Raw genomic sequence first — 18,714 nt, forward strand, 5'->3', positions numbered from 1 at the left:
TGGCTAAGAAGACCAGAATATACTTTTTAATTTTTAAAAATTTTACTTTTATACTTTTTAAACATACTTTTTTTTTGCTTCCTGGCAAGCTTGTGCAGTGACTGTCAGTTGTGATGGTTATGATGCCACATATACAGAAACATTGGTGTTGTGTAGCTTCTGATTGGTCGAATTCATCTACAGGCATTTCACAACCTCTGTTATGTTACATTTTCTCCATTTAAATCTTAAGGCAACATTGCTGAGAACTGAGCTAATTGAAATTGTGACTTACATATAAACACGATTAAACGCTCCACTAACATATCTGATATATCTGTCTGAAATGCACAGTAACAAGAACAGCCTGTTTAATTTGAAGGGATGGACAGAAATTGAAGTATGACTATGTAAAACTTAATGATGACCACATACACACACACACATACATACATACACACACACACATACATACATACATACATACATACATACATATATAAAGTGGGCTACAAGGGAAAGCAGTGACAATAAAAAATTAATATTATGGAGACTTTAAAGTAAATCACCAACCATAGACATCTATGTTTTGGAAGTGAACTCACTTTCAAAAGTGTTAGAACAAATCTGGTTCAGATCTTATGTCTGCTTATTTAGTTGGATTAGACTTTAGATTTGGAGCTGAATTCTGCAGAAAGGTAAATCTTCATGAACAGGATTGGTGAAGACTGTAAAACACCATGAAGAAGAGGATTTTGCAAGTAGAACTGAGACAAGGTTCTCGCGATAAAATTCGGATAACTGGAGAAAACCACTTTAGGATCTTTATGAAACAAAAGATTTTTGTTAGTTACCAAGAATATCTACATCGTAAGGAAGATCAAAAACTAGTGTTTAGAATGTTACTGACCATGTTAGACGATGCCAGAGAGCCACAGCCTCTGTTGTGCATAGCATTATATGTGTTGTGTATAGCATTAGAGCCAACCGTTTAATACATTATTGCAAATACAAAATTATAATTAACTTAAATAAGTAACAAACAAAGCAAAGATGATGTGGCATTTTTGCCAGTCTTGTCTGAAGATCTCAAGGGTAGCAAGAATTGTCCTCAAAGCCTTCAGGCTTGGTAAAAATAACGTGCGTGTTGTTGCTGTGTAATGTCAGATTTTCCTTGTACTTTATTTCAAAACATTTGACCTTCTCCACCAGAAAACCAGACAGTTCAGGAGTTGAAGGATGAGATGATGGAGTCTTCTATACAGACAGTGAGTATATTGTCAGCATTTACTTATAAGTGAATTAGATCCAACAGGAGTGTGTGTGTGTGCGTGCGTGTGTGTGTGTGTGTGCGCATGCAGGTATACACAGCTTATTCAAGACATTTCTTATTTCTCCCCAGCCAGTGCATTCTGTTTGGCCTGTGGAGGAAGAGGAGAGCATGGATCTTGACAGTTCCACTGTCCTGTCTGTGAAGGTTAAAGATGAGCCTATGGATGAGGAATATGATCAAGCTCTTGTACCTCAGGATCCAACAGGAAAGGTCAAGGATGAACCTGACATGAGTGAAGTGAGTTTGTATTTCACACTGTTTCAGCTGAGAACTGTGCATAAGGTTGAGTTCAGGCCTGATAGTTTTCAGGCGTACCGACGTGTCTGCGAGGGAAAAAAAAAAAGGTTCGCCTAGTGCAGGGGTCGGCAACCTTTTTGACTCAGAGAGCCATAAAAGCAAAATAATTGGAAATTTATTTCAGTGAGAGCCACATAATATATTAAAACGACGCCGACATGTCAGTCAAGCGAACCGAAACTAAATACCGGACGTTTGTGATTTTCCGCCCGAACATTTTTTTAAGTCTCAAAAATAATATACGTTAATTAAATTAATTATTTTCAAAAGCTGAGGCGCGTGCGGTTCCAGAGCCGCGGGTTGCCGACCCCTGGCCTCGTGATCTGACCATAGGATCTGACACTTCTCTTGATCTGACATGAGCAGGTTTCACTGTAACCAACACCAAGGCCTAGCCTACTAGCCAATAAGCCAGTCAGAAACAGGGGGGGCGGGACTTGCTTTGACCAAACAAATTGATAGATTCAGTAGGAAATCCCGGGAAATACACGTGCGAACTTTTTTCCACCGTCAACGCGAAACGTATAAAGTCAGCCATGGAACACAACTATATTAAGCCTGGGGAACTGGAACTGAATAGTAATTTTAGGGCTGTAGTATTATTTATGAGTTTGTTGCACTGTAACTGTTTCAAAATATTTAAAATAAATGGTGCATAGTTTGCTATTATATTTTTAAAAGAAATGAATGTGTCCTTGTTTATGTCACTTAGTCAATGGTTAGGCTACTAATCAATTCCTAGTTTACTTTGGAGTATTGGAGTATTGTTATTGCCACCTGCTGACCGTTCTTGGTATGGCTGTAGTATCTGTAGTCTCCTGTGCTATAGAAGCAATAAGGTATGTGACTAGTTAAAAACAGGTATGGATTCCTGAGCAGGCCTGCTAGTCCCAACAGTTCTGGTAATCTGCACACGCTTCTGAAATATAGGCTTATATTGGGTTTGTTTATCTCATGTCTGAATGTTGTTCATGTATTTCAACAAAATTCAACACAATCTATCATTGAAGGGACGAATTCAAAAGCAAAAACTCTTTGACAGTAATGAAGATCAGGGTTATACATAGACATATATCTGCGCCCAGGGGCCAACAAGTTATGTGTTAAGTGTGTCGCATACATAGCACCCCCACCCTGCTCACCTGCTGAGCAGAGAAAAAAAGTTCAGGCTCAGGGATTTTTCCCACTATCACCCCTGTGAGTTGTACCTGCATGGTGGCTTTGTTTGTTGTGTGCTATACAGCACAAGGAGAGGAGCACACTGCAAAATATGATATCTTGGCAAGTGAAATGATCTTAAATATAATAAATATATCTATTATCTCATTTTAAGATTTGTAAGTTGTAGACATTTTCTTTTTCTTTTGTTAATTAAGTGAAAATGTTTTACTGTGTTGATAATTTTGCTTATTTTAAGAAAATGCTTGAAACAAGCATTTGCTGTCAATATAGTGGATATTTTCGTTTGATAAACTACTGAATGTAAGTAATGTGTCAACAGAACATCTTCAAGATATTTACTTCAGTTCATTCAGATGCTCCACTACTGCTACTTCACTGATATGTAGTTGACGTGTTATTAGAACACTGTTAAGAGTTTATTAATCATCTACGAAGGACCCCTCCAAATTAAGTGTTAATTCAAAGCTTCACTGCATTTATTTCGATCATTCTTTTGACATTCTTTGTGATGTATTTGTCGTAACTACAGGAATGTGGCCAGAGATCAGAAGATGAATTCAAGATCAGCGCAGTGTTCAGTGTTGGGAGAAATTCTGCACCTATAGGTATGAAAATGAGAAGTTGTCGTCCAATGTTAAATACAGACTTCTGCAGTGAGCTATTTCTTAAGATTTTGAACTAATCTTGGAAATGTGTCATTGTAGCATCACTTTATAAAAGCATGCCAAGTTTTGTCCATTTTTAAAATGATGGATGATTATTATTATTATTATCTAAAGTTATGCTTGCGCAAATGTTTGTCTTTTATTATCAAAGTAGGGCTGACTGGAACGGCATTTTAGTCTAAAAAAAGTCACCCTTTAAAACAACAATAAAGCATTTAGTTGTCTATCTTACAGACTAGACATGCTTCCACTTTAGTCGGTGTTTCCACACAGTCTGCCTTACACTGTCAGGGGGTTCTATGCAGGTACATTTTTTGCTCATCAAGGTACAAACAATGTAAATGTACCCTCAATGGTACAACAATGATTTTAGGGTCCAGCTCTGTACCTAAAAAAAAAAAAAAAAAAAAAAAAAAAAATATATATATATATATATATATATATATATATATATATATATATATCTGTGTATATATACACACACACACATACAGGGGTTGCACAATGAAACTGAAACATCTGTCATTTTAGTGTGGGAGGCTAAATTGTGTGTCATGGCTAAATTGGACCAGCCTGGTGGCCAATCTTCATTAATTGCACATTGCACCAGTAAGCGTGTGAAGGTTCAATTAGCAGGGTAAGAGCACAGTTTTGCTCAAAATATTGCAATGCACACAACATTATGGGTGACATACCAGAGTTCAAAAGAGGACAAAGTGTTGGTGCACGTCTTGCTGTCGTATCTGTTACCAAGACAACAAGTCCTTGTGATGTATCAAGAGCCACGGTATCCAGGGTAATGTCAGCATACCACCAAGAAGGACGAACCACATCCATCAGGATTAACTGGAAGCTGGAAGAGGAATCTGTCTGAAAGGGATGTCCGGGTGCTAACCGGGATTATATCCAAAAAACATAAAACCACGGCTGCCCAAATCACGGCAGAATTAAATGTGCACCTCAGCTATCCTGTTTCCACCAAAACTGTCCGTCGGGAGCTCCACAGGGTCAATATACACGGACGGGCTGCTATAGCCAAACCTTTGGTCACTCGTGCCAATACTAAACGTTGGTTTCAATGGTGCAAGGAGCACAAATCTTGGGCTGTGGACAATGTGAAACATGTATTGTTCTCTGATGAGTCCAGCTTTACTGTTTTCCCCACATCTGGGAGAGTTACGGTGTGGAGAAGCCCCAAAGAAGCGTACCACCCAGACTGTTGCATGCCCAGAGTGAAGCATGGGGGTGGATCAGTGATGGTTTGGGCTGCCATATCATGGCATTCCCTTGGCCCAATACTTGTGCTAGATGGGCGCGTCACTGCCAAGGACTACCGAACCATTCTGGAGGACCATGTGCATCCAATGGTTCAAACGTTGTATCCTGAAGGCGGTGCCGTGTATCAGGATGACGATGCACCAATACACACAGCAAGACTGGTGAAAGATTGGTTTGATGAACATGAAAGTGAAGTTGAACATCTCCCATGGCCTGCACAGTCACCAGATCTAAATATTATTGAGCCACTTTGGGGTGTTTTGGAGGAGCGAGTCAGGAAACGTTTTCCTCCACCAGCATCACGTAGTGACCTGGCCACTATCCTGCAAGAAGAATGGCTTAAAATCCCTCTGACCACTGCAGGATATGTGTATATATGTGTGTATATGTCATTCCCAAGACGAATTGACGCTGTATTGGCCGCAAAAGGAGGCCCTATACCATACTAATAAATTATTGTGGTCTAAAACCAGGTGTTTCAGTTTCATTGTCCAACCCCTGTGTGTGTGTGTGTGTGTGTGTGTATATATATATATATATATATATATATATATATATATATATATATCCTCGTAGGACCTGCCATCCACATGCGTGGACATCACATTTTGGGTTGTCTAGACCGCAACACAAAATTTTGCTCTACAAGGGCCTGGTGTCCTCTTACGAGGACGTTATACTGCTACCTAGTGGTGGCTGAAGAGTTTAACACATTACAGTTTTGATTCAAGATGGCTGACAACACACCCAGAAGTTTGGATGGGAACTCCCAATACAAACGTCGACCAGGTAAAGAAATTGATCAGATTTTGTGTCTGATTCTTTTTCAGATATGTATAAAAGCGTTCAACGTTTGTTATGAATGTCAGATTTTACAAAACTTAGCAACTCTAACGATTTACCATTTCTCTAAACATGATGTACACATATGTGGACTTGCGGACTTAGTTTAGTTAGTTTAGTTGACAGGGTGTCATATATGCTAACAACATAATGTGAGAATGACATTGTATTTTGGGATGTTTTAGGTAGAAAAATAGTTTACTACAGTACAAGCAGATATAGCATGTTTTATAAATAAATCTACATATTTTTTTATTAGATTTTTTCTCATGATGTTTTATTTTTTCCAGAGCGTTATTCTCCATCACAAGCACTGGAGTTACTGGAGTTAATTAGTGGAGACAACTCAGAGGTGGAAGATTTGTCAGACACTGATGATCTCGTGGGGGATACTGAATATCAACCCCCACAACAAGAGCTAAGCAGCAGTGAGGAGGACAGTAGTGGGTGTGATGACCCCATTCCACAGCCCTCTCAGCTTATCAGGGGACGTAAACGTCACCGTGATGAATATGAAGGATATTGTTCAGATCGTGACATTGCCAGATCACGCACTCCTAGACGTCGAACACAGCAAGAGCAGGCTGATATCTCAAACAATGTCCCTGAAGAGACAACACCAGGACCAAGCCATCAAGAACAGTCCAAGGAAGGGCGTGGGATGCGATGGAGGGCCTCTCCACTAACACCAAATCAAGCCCAGTTTGAGCATGAGGAGGAAACTGTGCAGAACAGAGAGAACTGGACCCCACTGGACTACATAGAACAGTATATTGATAAAGATTTAATGAAAATGGTAGCAGATTGTTCTAATGCTACATCACTGGCTAGAAATGGGGCCCCACTCAACACATCAACTGATGAAATGTATCATTTTTTTGGTGCTTGTATTTTGATGTCTTGCGTACCTTATCCAGCAATCAGGATGTACTGGTCTAAAACCTTAAAATTCCCTGCTATCACTGAAAAGTTCACACGTGACAGATTCTTCAGACTGAGGCAATCACTCAAAGTGCTCATTGATGATGATGTTCCAGAGGATCTCAGAGAATGTGATAAATTCTGGAAGGTGAGGCCATTTCTGAACCGCATTCTGAAAGGCTGCAAATCTCAGGATCGACCACAATGCATTTCCATTGATGAGCAGATGATTGCATTCACAGGAGCTTGTCCATGGCGACAATATCTGCCAATGAAACCAAATCCAGTTGGCATGAAAAATTTTCTTTGTGCAACAGCAGACGGTATTGTGCTGGACTTTGAAATTTATCAAGGTGCAGATGCACTCCTTGAGCAGGTTGAACAACCAGGGGATCTGGGTTTGGGAGGCTTGGTGATAGAGCGTCTGTCTCAAACTCTGCATCCTAATACAAACATTTACTGTGATCGGTTCTTCACATCTGTCAAAGTTATGGAACACATGCTGAAGAAGCAGATGTATGTAACTGGTACAGTTATGAAGAATCGGGTCGCTGCAGCAGTACAGAAGCTACCAACTGACAAAAGAATGAAAAAGGATGGAAGAGGTACCTCAGCACAAGTTACCACTGAGGATGGAAAGATTTGTGTGGTGAAATGGTATGACAATAAACCAGTGTTGATGATGTCTTCTGTTCATGCTAGAGAGCCAGAAGACAACTGTCAGAGATGGGACAAAAAGCTGAAACAATATGTGACCATCTCGCGACCAAATATCATCCGTGAATACAACTCCAAGATGGGTGGAGTTGACCTTGCCGATAGAATGATTAGTTACTATCGCATGAGTGGCCGTACAAAGAAATGGACACTGCGGATGCTAATGCACTTTACAGATTTGGCTTTAGCCAACAGCTGGCTACTGTACCACAAAGACCTGACTGCATGTGGCACGCCAAAGAAGAACATCATGCAGTTCCTTGAATTTCGAATGGAAGTGGCCATGACCTTCTTGGCTCAGCATGCCAATGACAGCTCTGACGTTTCAGAACAGGATGACCCAGACGTGTTAGTCCAAGGGAAAAAACGTCCAGTGAAGGCGGTGCCCCATGTCTCATTCCGTAGGAGGGCCAATGCACATCTGCCAGAGATGGTAAACATGAAGAATGCAGCGCGCTGCAGAGCAAAAGGCTGTTCAGGGAAAACTCGAGTGCGGTGTGTTACATGCAAGGTGTTCCTGTGCTTACAGGGAGATCGCAACTGTTACACAGCATTTCACACATAGGGGGAAAAAAAACGTTTGAAGTAGCAGTTTTGGAATGTAAATGAAATGCAATGTTCATGCAATTGTTCAGAAATTTATAAGAACAGTAAATACAAAAATGTATGTTTTTTACTTTGTCTTCTTGTTGAAGCAGCACTACATATGAGCCTTATAGCTCAAATGGACACAATTGTTGTTTGTACTTTTGTTTTGCACTCAAAAAATGCTGCTGTGTTCAGGCACAAAATAAATGTTTTGCACATCATTACTAATTGCAACTTCATTTTGTTCTATCGAAATATAAAACTAAACTCATATGTGGACATCATTTTTCTCAGAAACTACATCATGTAAAAAGATAATTCTTTGTTTTTACTCTAATGAGGTGCCAGTTAGCCCAAATAACAAAGAGAAATAAAAAATGCAAGAGCAAGCCATGCAAGAGTTCGGGTCCTAGGAGGTTTTTTTATATATATATATGTATATGTGTATAATCTCTCAGGGGAAGGTACATATTTATACCTTTTCATAATCTAATGTTTTAAAACGGAGCAATAAAATAAAAAGCCTGCCAAGACTGTAACTGCAATGGAATGTGTTGTAATTATGCTCGCTAAGTAAAGGTACTGACTTCTGTATGATGCTGTGAGCTTCTACTCCAATGTCTAGCGACTGTATCACTCTGAAAAGATCAGAGATTGTTTGCAGAGAGGGCAATTTTTTTTATGACAGACTGATAAAACCCACTTCATGAAAGTGCAAACACAAAAACATACAAATGACTAATCAGAGTGAAACATGACAAAATCCCAACAGATGTGGAAACCTGTTGGTTTTTTTTTAAATACTTGAGCGCAAGTTAAACGTAAACTTTATAAAGATCCATTCAGATCTCACATTTTCTGTAGTGTTCTAAATTACACAGATGAGCCAAAACATTATGCCTAATATGCTGTTGGACCTCTGTGCCACTAAAACAGTTCACTGCCCTGTGGTTACTGGTTCCAAGGCATTAGCAACAGATCCTTTAAGTGAGGTGGAACTGTCACACATCGCACTGTTTGTTTCAACACGTCCCGCAAATCTTCGATTGATTTGTGATCTAGGAATTTGAGGGTCAGGGAAACACCCTGAAGCCTTCCTCCTGTTTCTCAAGTCATTCTTGAACAGTGTGTGTAGTGTGGCAGGGTGCATTATCCTGCTGAAAGAGGCCACTGCCATCAGTGAATACCATTGCCATGAAGTGGTGTACCTGGTCTGCGCAGTGTTTATGTGGTGTCAGATTGACATCAACCTGATTACCCAGATCCAGCGTTTCCCAGCAGAACATTGTTCAGAGCATCACACTCCCTCCACTGGCTTGTCGTCTTCCCATGGTGCAACCTGGTGCCATCGCTTTCCCAGGTAAACAAAATGCACTTACCTAGCTGTAAACGTGATATAAATGGAAGCAGGTCTGCCTTAATCTCCCATGGGATGGCTTCCATAATCATCATTAAATATTTCTGTGATTTGTGCCAGAATAGCCCTTCTGTTGGTTCAGACCAAATGGGATAGCTTCCAACACATCAAGAATTATTCGTTAACCGACATATGTATCCCTGACCTTGACATGCGCTGCTGTTTTAATAAAACTGCTGTAAAACTGTTTAAGTAGAAAATAAATGAGAAAATGGAGCTAACTGAGTTCGAGACGCTGTATATTGGACAGTACTCTGATAAGGATCATTACGCTTTTTTCATATTTGAGATGATTCATGAAACTACAAAGTCTTATTTCCAATTTTGCAGAGTGCATTTAAGTGCTCCCACATGTGGTTTCTTTCAGAAGCATTTCCTTTTTTAGCTTCATTGGCAAACTGCAAAGCATTTCAGTGTATTGCGCTCTGAGGCAAGTTGACATCTGGTATGAATTCATGATACATTCAACTAAACCAGCTCAAATATATTTATTTCTAAGTATTTTCCATGTATTAACAATCACTGTTCTATGTAAAGGCCCTTGCTGCAGTTTTTTGTGGTTTTAAAAAGTTTTTGAATACTAAATAGAGAAACAAATACCAGCATAACAAATGCATGCTTGAGTGTTCATATTATTCAGGCCAGTCCTATCAAAAAGTATTTGTCAATGTTGACAAGCTGTATTGTGCATTGTGTCTTCTACAGGGTCTAGCACAGGCTCTCAAGCTGTGAGCACCTCAGCAAAGGCGTCATCCAACTCATCTGCTTCTGGCCTGACTCCTGCCAGCTCCTTGTGCGTAGTGTGTTCGGGCTGTAAGAAAGTTCTCCTTAAGGGCCAAACAGCATTCCAGCGTAAGGGCTCTCCCCAGCTCTTCTGCTCGCCACAGTGTCTCTGCAGTACAGCAACCGACCTGGTAGTCAAGCCTGCCCTTAAAAAAAGTTGCCATTACTGCCTCAAGTGAGTCTCCTCTATTGCTCTATTTCTTGTATTCTGCTCTGTAGAACAAAGTGCTAAATAACACTTTCTTTGTGCAAAATCAGTTACATCACTGGGTTACTGTATATAACTGGAGTTCTAAAAATGATTAAAAGATACAGAGAAAATATGACTCCCCTGGTAGACCACCAAAACTGAAAAATCCCCAGGTGTTTCTGTCTGTTCTTCCACTGTGAGAAAACAACACAAAGCTGTGGGTCTGAAATGACCTCTGCCTGTTAAGAAGCCATTACGGAGAAAGGAAATAGACGAAAAAGAAGAAAAAATTGCAAATCATACAAAGAAGCAACTGATGTCCTCAGAACACTGGACACACAACCACAGAGTCCAGATCCTGATCACTGAATGTGGATTACTTGGATCAAAGCAGAAGCAGAAAATGTAACCAATTTCTAAGACTGAATTTTGAAAATGTCTCTGCAGATTTCTTTGAAAAAAAAACTGAAAGCAAGTCTCCTGAAAAGAAGGCAAAGGTTGGACACTAAAATAGGAAACGTTACAGCATTTCAGTTTTTAAATGGGTTTTAGAAACAAAACCACATGTTAAAATTAGCTGGTTTTGTCTGTTGCACTAGTCAAGCACACTGCCATTTTGGTTCATCATGACAGTGATCTTGAGGGATGTAAAGATGGCTCAGATGAAGACCCCGAAGATCCTGATTACACTCCCAGAGGCAAAGACTCAGACAGTAGTGAATCAAATGATGTAGATATACCGAAACCAAACATGAGCCTCCGTCTGCAAAAATAACTTTCCTGGTGAGAAACCTTTTGAAACCCCTGAGTGCACATTCAAAGGAAGACTGCACCCCTAGACAATCTTTATACTCCACTGGAGTATTTCAGAAAGTTCATAATAGCAGAAATGCTTGAGTTACTGATGGAATGAACAAATTTGTACAGTGTACAAAAATCTGAATGTCACAGAAATGTTAACACCCCTGCTAAAGAGCTGGAAATATTGATTGGCCTTTACCTGCGCACGGCTCTTTGCCAAATGCTGCTGGGAAATGGTATGTACTGGGAAAATGACGAGGTGTCCCATGGTGGCTGACGGCACGTCACGCAACCATTCAGACCCTGCTGTCATGTCTACATTTCACTGAAAACACTGATTTGTTTAACAGACAAGAAGAGGATAAGTGTTGGAAGTTCTGTCCATAGCTTGATATATTTCACAAATAATGCCTAGATATCACCCAAGAAGAGCACAAGTCTATTGATGAACAAATGGTGCCCTTTTTTAGGGACACTCAGTCCAGCAAGGCAATATGTGAAGATAAAGCCCCACCCTTTGGAGAAATTTGGGGCCGCTGCTCTTCTTTGGGAGTCCTCTGTCATTGTGTGGTCTGTCAAGGTGGCACTGGGAAGAAAACCTAACTTGGCGTTGGAGGTGATGTTGCGCTCCAGCTGTGTGAAACACTCAACAAAGCAAAACTATAAAGTATTTTCTGATAGTGTTTTTTTCTGCTCAAGCTTCTTCAGCAATAGATGTACTTTGTAGGATCACTCCATGGCAGTTGCTTGGCCGGTTGTCAGCTTGAAGAGAAGTCTTGCTAAAAGAAGCAGAGGATCCATCGTTGCCAGGGTGGAGAAAGAAGAAAGCATTGCCTTTGTCAAGTGGTCAAACAACAAACCTGTTAAACTGATCTCATCCTACTGTGCAATTGTGCCAAGACCAAGTGTGACGCTGGAGCAAATCAGACAAAGTAAGCGTGGAGGTCAACAGGCCATACATCATGAAGGAGTACAACACATTCATGGGGCACTACAAGTACTACGTGCAGTCACAGTACCTCTGCCTGTTCTGGCAAACCATCTCGTTAGGCCCTGTTAATGCACGCTTGATCTACTGCCGTGACCGCAGACTACTTGATGTTCAGAAGCTTCCGAAACAAAGGAGCTTCCAAGCAGAGGTTGCCAATAGCCTCTTTCTTGTGCATTTACTAAGGGGTCACCCATCACTTATTGCAACACCACCACCCAGCAAGTTTGTGTTGGAGTTCAGATAATGTTTGCTCATACCAAGTTGCACATTGACCTGTGAAATTGCCGTTGTAAAGTCTGCAAGTCAGTGCAACCACCACCCTCTGTGAGAAATGTGATGTGTGTCTTTGCTTCACTGAAGAAAAGAATTGTTGCCAAAAACTGAAATTGCCAAAAATGTTTACCAGACATAAGGACTGATCATGGATGGTTCAAACATAGAGCTGATAAAACAAATGTTTTGATTCCCTTCAGAGTTTCTCGCTAATTAATTGTGCATTTGCAGCACTACAAAAATAATTTCTCTGTAATACTATTGCTGGTTGATCCAGTCCCAGTTAAGAATTATTTTAGAAATGTTTATCTATTGATTTTGCCATTGTCTGCATCAGCCCACAATTCCATGTTAGTCCCTAATAAAATGGTACATATTTCCCATCTGAGAAATTGTGATAGGTGTGCAAGATACCTTCTGAAACGTTTTCTTGATGTATGTTGTGTAAAGGCCTTTAGCACTGAGGTTGGTTTAAGTCTGAACCAAAGTTATTGCATCATTTAGAGCAAAATAAAATGTCTTCACTGTGTTCTCCATTTTTCAGGGAGATTCCCAACCCAAAAGATGTCATCATTGCCCCAGTGGACTCAGCAGGGGCCATGAAGGACTTCTGCAGTCAGAAATGCCTCAGCGCCTTTAACTATAAGAGGGACAGTGCAAACTCTGCTCTCAGTGCTGACCATAACGGCACAAAATGCAGCATATGCCAAAAAGCATGCCCTGTAAGTAGGAAAGCACCTAATGCCCTTTTGTGATGCTCTGAATGATGGCTTGCTTTAAAAATCTCTGTGTTGAAGAAAGGAATGGCTGTCTTGTGTAACAGCTTTTATTTTTTCTCCTCTGGTAGACTCGACATGAGGTTAACTACTTGGGCAGTGTCCATAAACTGTGCAGTGATGCCTGCTTCAATCAGTTTCGAGCCTCCAATAAGCTGACCATGAACTGCTGTGTCCACTGTGGAGGCTACTGTTATGGCGGAGATGGCCAGTGTCCCACTCTGGTTATAGACGGCGCTGTTAAAAAGTTTTGCAGCCAGAACTGCGTCACTGCCTTCAAAAAGGTAATATTTATCGTTCTGTGATAAATGATTGTCACAATTTTTAATTGTGGGCGGGCAAATAAGACAAATGCAGTAAATCACAGTTAACTACATAATGCCTCATTCTACAGGTGGCAGGTTATATAAAAAAATTGATGTGCATTATGATGACATTGATTTGGTTATTATTATCATAACATACAATCAAATACGTGTTATTTTTGGTCAAACTAAAATCTTAGTTTTCATTATCTACTTTGAGAATAGTTCATCAAGACATTTGTGTTTTTTGTTCTTTTTTTGTTTGTTTTTATTTTTGTAATTTTCTAAAGAATCGTAATCAAATGATAATAATGTCAGAGGTTTACACACTCAGACTATTTATGTATTTGGAGGTTTATACTTTCTGTCTGTCTGTCTGTTTCTATGTATCTGTCTTTTTCATATGTAGAAGTATGGAAAGCCTGTCCCCTGCACAGTGTGTCGAGGTTATCATGCCATGGTAGACATGGTGGAGAGCCCAAACTCAGAGGGCAGCAGAGAGCTGTTCTGCTCCTCTGCATGTGTGACTGCATACAAAGTGCAGACGGTCAGCTCATCAGGTAATGTAGCTGTGTGGATTCTCTGGCTGTGTTGTTTCAGTCTTGTTCTTGTTGTTGAGCTGTCCTCATACTTTTATCATAACCTTAGGAAATTGAACAGTTGAATAGGATGATTCATGATGTGGCACATTTTTTTAAAGCATCTTGGACAAAGTTATTATCTGTAACACTGCATCTCAAACTGTATGTAGATTGTTTGCAGCCTCTTAGTCTTCATTGATTTTTTTATTGATTCTAATTTTTCCCTTTTCCTCTGCATTAAGGTGTTGCAGTGGAATGCAACAACTGTAAGCTCATTCAAGTGCCTCAGTACCACCTCGCCATGTCGGATGGTACTATCCGCAACTTCTGCTCCTTCAGTTGTGTGGTATCTTTTCAGGTACTGTTCACATTTGTCCAGAACGTTCTGAATTGACTTGACTTTGTTGTCTGATTTCCAGTCGTTTGTGCTAATTAAACTTCTCTTTCTGTTTTACAGTTGTTTTACAGTTTTTATAGATCATCTTCCTCATTTTATTCTTTGTTTTATTTTTCATTTCTGTTAGGACTCCTTTAATAAGACAAACTCTCAAAACCAGCTGAATGTTGCATCACCATCCCTGAGCACCACTCTCTCCCAGTCTGCCTCAAAGCCTGCCTCCACCAAACCTTTCTCCGCAGAGCCCAGCTCCTCTGGAGCTCTTCAGATTCCAGCAGTGACCAAAATTCCCTGTGCCCAGTGTCAGCGCGCTTTCTTCCGCAAGCCTGAACTGCTGGACTTTAAGGTACTACCCTGTTGGACAAAAGTAGACAAGGTGACACAATTTGTTAATGAGATGTAGAATTTAAAGGGGAAAGCCACCAATATTTGAAAGTGCCTCAGTTCTCAATTTAAAAAAAGGAATTCAGATTTGTGTAACATTAAAAAAAAAAAACCTGATGAACATAGCCTGAATTCATGAATTATAAACTATTCAAATATTTGGAATAATATTTGACAGAATATTCAATAATTAAAATATGTTTGGCTACATTTATCAAAAAAGTGAAATCATGTCCGCTCGCATACATCAGGCAAAACAGGCTGTTTTAAATGGCCTCTGGGCATTTGGCTATAAAGAAAAAAGCATCAGGCTATGATAAGCAGAATCAGACAGTAAAGACTGTGACATTCAGAATTATACATGTGAATAACAGTGCTTTAATTCTGCTGTTTTAATTCATGAAGATACACTTTTAACACGCTCACAATTAAAAAAATGATTACTGTTTTCCTATACATGTATTTGATGTATAAATGTTTACCTGAACAGAGGACAGTCTCCTGGTTCTAACTCTGCTGGGTTTGAATTGTGTTTGATTTTCCAGGGAAAGATGTATGCATTCTGTGATAAGGGTTGTATTGACGAGTTCAGGAGGACCAACTACATTATGGCACAGTGTGTTTACTGCAAAATCGACAAGGTGGTGAAGGAGATAAAGAGGATTAACAACATTGACTGCTCTTTCTGTAGTGAAGGTAAAGCCATGCACATGCTACTTTTGCTGTTCTACGGTTCCATATTTGAAGTTCACCAATGTAGATCTGAAATGTTGGAGTTTGTGTGGCAGGAAGTAAATGTACCTGTGCTTTCGCAGGGTGCAAGCTACTCTACAAGCATGACCTTGCCAAACGCTGGGGGAAGAAACACTGTCGAAACTGCCTCTACTGCAACAGCACCTCTCAGACGTTGGTGGTCGGTTTATTTTCTGGGAAACAGGAGGAGTTCTGTGGAAATGAGTGTTTGTCTCAGTACACTCTGCTGTTCTGTCAGGTAATATCTGCAAAGTGCTTTAAAGGAAAAACCTGCATAAGTAGTTGTTTCTCTTGCTCAGAGAACAGTACACAATACATATTAATGACTTAATTTTCATATGCATTTGTTCATTTTGGGAACCTTTTTTTTTTGTTAAGATTTGACACTGGAATAAACAGCAGGCAATGAGTATCTGAGTACCTCACATTAAGGGTACAGATGAGAACATGGATTAATCTGAAATGTGTATGCGTACATATGCAGCCAGTTGGCCTAATGCTGCACAAATGCCAACATGGGTTCAGCTTATTGCAGTTAAGACCCTGTGGGGCAGTTGAATAGGCCCTGTGGTCTACACCTTGTGTTGTCTTTCTTCTTCTTCTTCTTCTTCTTTTTCTTCTTTTTCTTCTTCTTCTTCTTCTTCTTCTTCTTCTTCTTCTTTGGTCCATCTCCCATACTGTTCACTCCCCAGTCCATATATAGCAATTTAGGCTTTATTTCAAGTCCTTGTTTTTGTGATGCCACAAAAACCAACACATGTACTTATCTGCCTATTTAGACCTGTATATTTACACTGAAATGTTTTAGCCTCATACTGCTTGTTGAATGTAGGTCATTTACATATAGCAGTCTTAAAGTAACAAAAACAGCCTAATTAATTGTAAGGGATAACGAGAGGTTCGATAATGATCACCTAAAAATGAATTATGACTGCATTAGGTACATCAGGGGTGTCCAGTCTTATCCACGAAGGGCTGGTGTGGCTGCAGGTTTTCACTCAAATCAAGCTGGAGCACACCTGATTCCGCTTGTTTAATTAGCTGGTTTTAGTCTTCAAACTGCTGATCAGGTGAAAAGCTGCGGCCACACTGGCCCTTTGTGGATAAGATTGGACACTCCAGAGGTACATAAAATCACATCTGTCATAATTGGACCTCAGTGAAAAAAATAAACTACAAGAAAAATGCAGCTCTCACTTCCTCAGCAAAGTATTGATTATTCTTCCTTAATTATGATGACATACCATTACATTTAATTTGGTCAGAGAGAGTATCATCTAACTGTGCTATTCAGACACTCTAAATGCGTATTTGAATGTCAGCATGGGGGGGGGGGGGTGCACTACAAGCCTGTGAACACTTTGCATTCAATTCTTACCAATTTGCTGCTCAGGAATAGTCAAGAGAGTCTTTGCTGGGCTGTTTTTCTTTGTAATGGGTTGTAATTAGGCAAATATTGCCTCTAGAACAGCTTTTAAGGTGAAAAATTTAAATAAGCAAATTTCAGCCTCATAGTTAGGTTCTCTATCTCTGTGAAGGTGGTTTACCAGGCTTTCTGAAGGAAATAGTGTTTACTTGATCCAGCATGTAAAGTAGGTAGCCCTTTTTTATACAGTCCCTTAAGTTCTAGGCATTTGACCATGTAAGTGTGAATTACAAACTAACTACTAGGTAGTTGTTTTGGGTAACAAGATTGTAAGTACAGTTTACATTAGGGAAGAGTAAAAAAGCTTTAAGAACAAAGTAAAATCATAATCTATACCATTTCCTTTTACAACACTTACCTGGTAAAATTTAATATTGTATTTGAAGTTCCAGGTAACTCCATTATAAGACATAGTGTATCTATGTAATAGTGACAATGTAGTTTGAAGCTGTAACAATTGTTGTTAAACCATTAAATCAGTAGTTTTCAGTTTTCTAATTTGAATAGAATGTTTTACATTGGTGTAACTGTAGCACCAGTGGAATTAACTCTGCTTTCAGAAGCTGTGCAACACAATATTGTACAATAATTTTTATTTGCAGGCTAAATCAGGGATAAGCACCATGTAATAGGAAAAAATGGTAATATCTTTGTATTTCGTCCTAACTATATATATATATATATATATATATATATATATATATAGTTATATACTGTATAATTACCGCATATTACTGTGCAGTACTTTGAGATTTTCTGCTTAAACGGATCATTTTATTGTGAAATGATGTGCATGTTTGTAATTACCACCTTTTTACTCTGAATTGTTATGCATTTCTCAGGTGTTTTACCATGTTCCATTTAAACTTAATACCAAGACCCTGATGGATACCCATCATGACACCAAAGTTTGTACCTCACACTTACCTGGTTAATACCTAGAACCTAGAGGACTGAAAAAGAAAAAGTTACTGTGTATATCAAAAATTTAGAAACACTTAGCCACCACGCCCCTCAGGTCTCTGCGAAGTATGGGGTCACATGCCATCCTAAAAGAATAGTTTACAGTACAGCACAGTACAGACTTTGTTTGATAAGAAATAATGGAAATAGCCTAGTGTGATTTACTTTCTTTCTCCTTAAAACTCTGCACAGGTGGCTAAGTGCAGCACGTGTAAGCGAGCCAAGAAGATGGTGGAGTCTGTAAAGTGGCTAGGAGAGATGAAGCACTTCTGTAGCCTGCAGTGTCTGATGTACTTCTGTAGTCTGCAGGGTAACCCGACAGCCACTGTTCAAGCTATCAAGCCTGCAGTTGCGCAGCCTGTGGTCGCACAGCCTGCAGTTGCCCAGCCTGCGGTCGCACAGGGTAAGACCCAGCAAAACATTAATCACAGCTTTTTCCTCTCTCAGCAGCCACTATGTGTCTGTGCACGGTTTCTCATTTTTCATTGTCCTCATCTGTGCAGGTCCAATCTCCATAGGACCCGTGTTCCAACCTGGAGGACCCAACACTATGACAACGCAGACATCACTGGTTACAAAAGAGGCCACACCTGTTATTGCCAATGTTATATCATTATCTAACACTACCAGCGGGCAGCCAAATGTCCTAGGAAGTACTGCCCTGCAAGGTAATTTTCCTCCCTTTATCTCTGTCTGCTTCCACCAGAAGCTGTATTAGTTGATGCTATTAAGTCTCTCTGTTTTTATCTCTCCTCACGTTTTACTTTTGTGTTTCAGGTACTGTTCCTACTTGTGTGAAGCTGATGGGACATGTAAGTGTGCATAGAGACAGCATCTGAATGTTTTTTTCTCTTGTTTGGATGTGTGATAG

The 18,714-nt window shown here is 39.8% G+C and overlaps 1 protein-coding gene across 3 annotated transcripts in view; it reads left to right on the top strand.

Annotated features, from left to right (window-relative positions):
• zmym4 (zinc finger, MYM-type 4) overlaps positions 1 to 18,714 on the top strand; it is a 36,655-nt gene that overhangs the window by 8,213 nt on the left and 9,728 nt on the right. For all 3 annotated transcript variants that reach the window (XM_017693206.2, XM_017693216.2, XM_037535407.1), the window contains exons 4-17: positions 1,192 to 1,247; positions 1,382 to 1,549; positions 3,321 to 3,396; positions 9,926 to 10,178; positions 12,803 to 12,980; positions 13,106 to 13,318; positions 13,749 to 13,899; positions 14,163 to 14,278; positions 14,445 to 14,663; positions 15,247 to 15,397; positions 15,517 to 15,692; positions 18,036 to 18,246; positions 18,347 to 18,511; positions 18,621 to 18,655. In XM_017693206.2, the coding sequence (XP_017548695.1) occupies positions 1,192 to 1,247; positions 1,382 to 1,549; positions 3,321 to 3,396; positions 9,926 to 10,178; positions 12,803 to 12,980; positions 13,106 to 13,318; positions 13,749 to 13,899; positions 14,163 to 14,278; positions 14,445 to 14,663; positions 15,247 to 15,397; positions 15,517 to 15,692; positions 18,036 to 18,246; positions 18,347 to 18,511; positions 18,621 to 18,655 (2,168 nt within the window). The remainder of the gene's footprint in view (positions 1 to 1,191; positions 1,248 to 1,381; positions 1,550 to 3,320; positions 3,397 to 9,925; positions 10,179 to 12,802; positions 12,981 to 13,105; positions 13,319 to 13,748; positions 13,900 to 14,162; positions 14,279 to 14,444; positions 14,664 to 15,246; positions 15,398 to 15,516; positions 15,693 to 18,035; positions 18,247 to 18,346; positions 18,512 to 18,620; positions 18,656 to 18,714) is intronic.

The sequence above is a fragment of the Pygocentrus nattereri genome, chromosome 27, assembly GCF_015220715.1.
Source record: "Pygocentrus nattereri isolate fPygNat1 chromosome 27, fPygNat1.pri, whole genome shotgun sequence".
Classification (NCBI taxonomy): domain Eukaryota; kingdom Metazoa; phylum Chordata; class Actinopteri; order Characiformes; family Serrasalmidae; genus Pygocentrus; species Pygocentrus nattereri.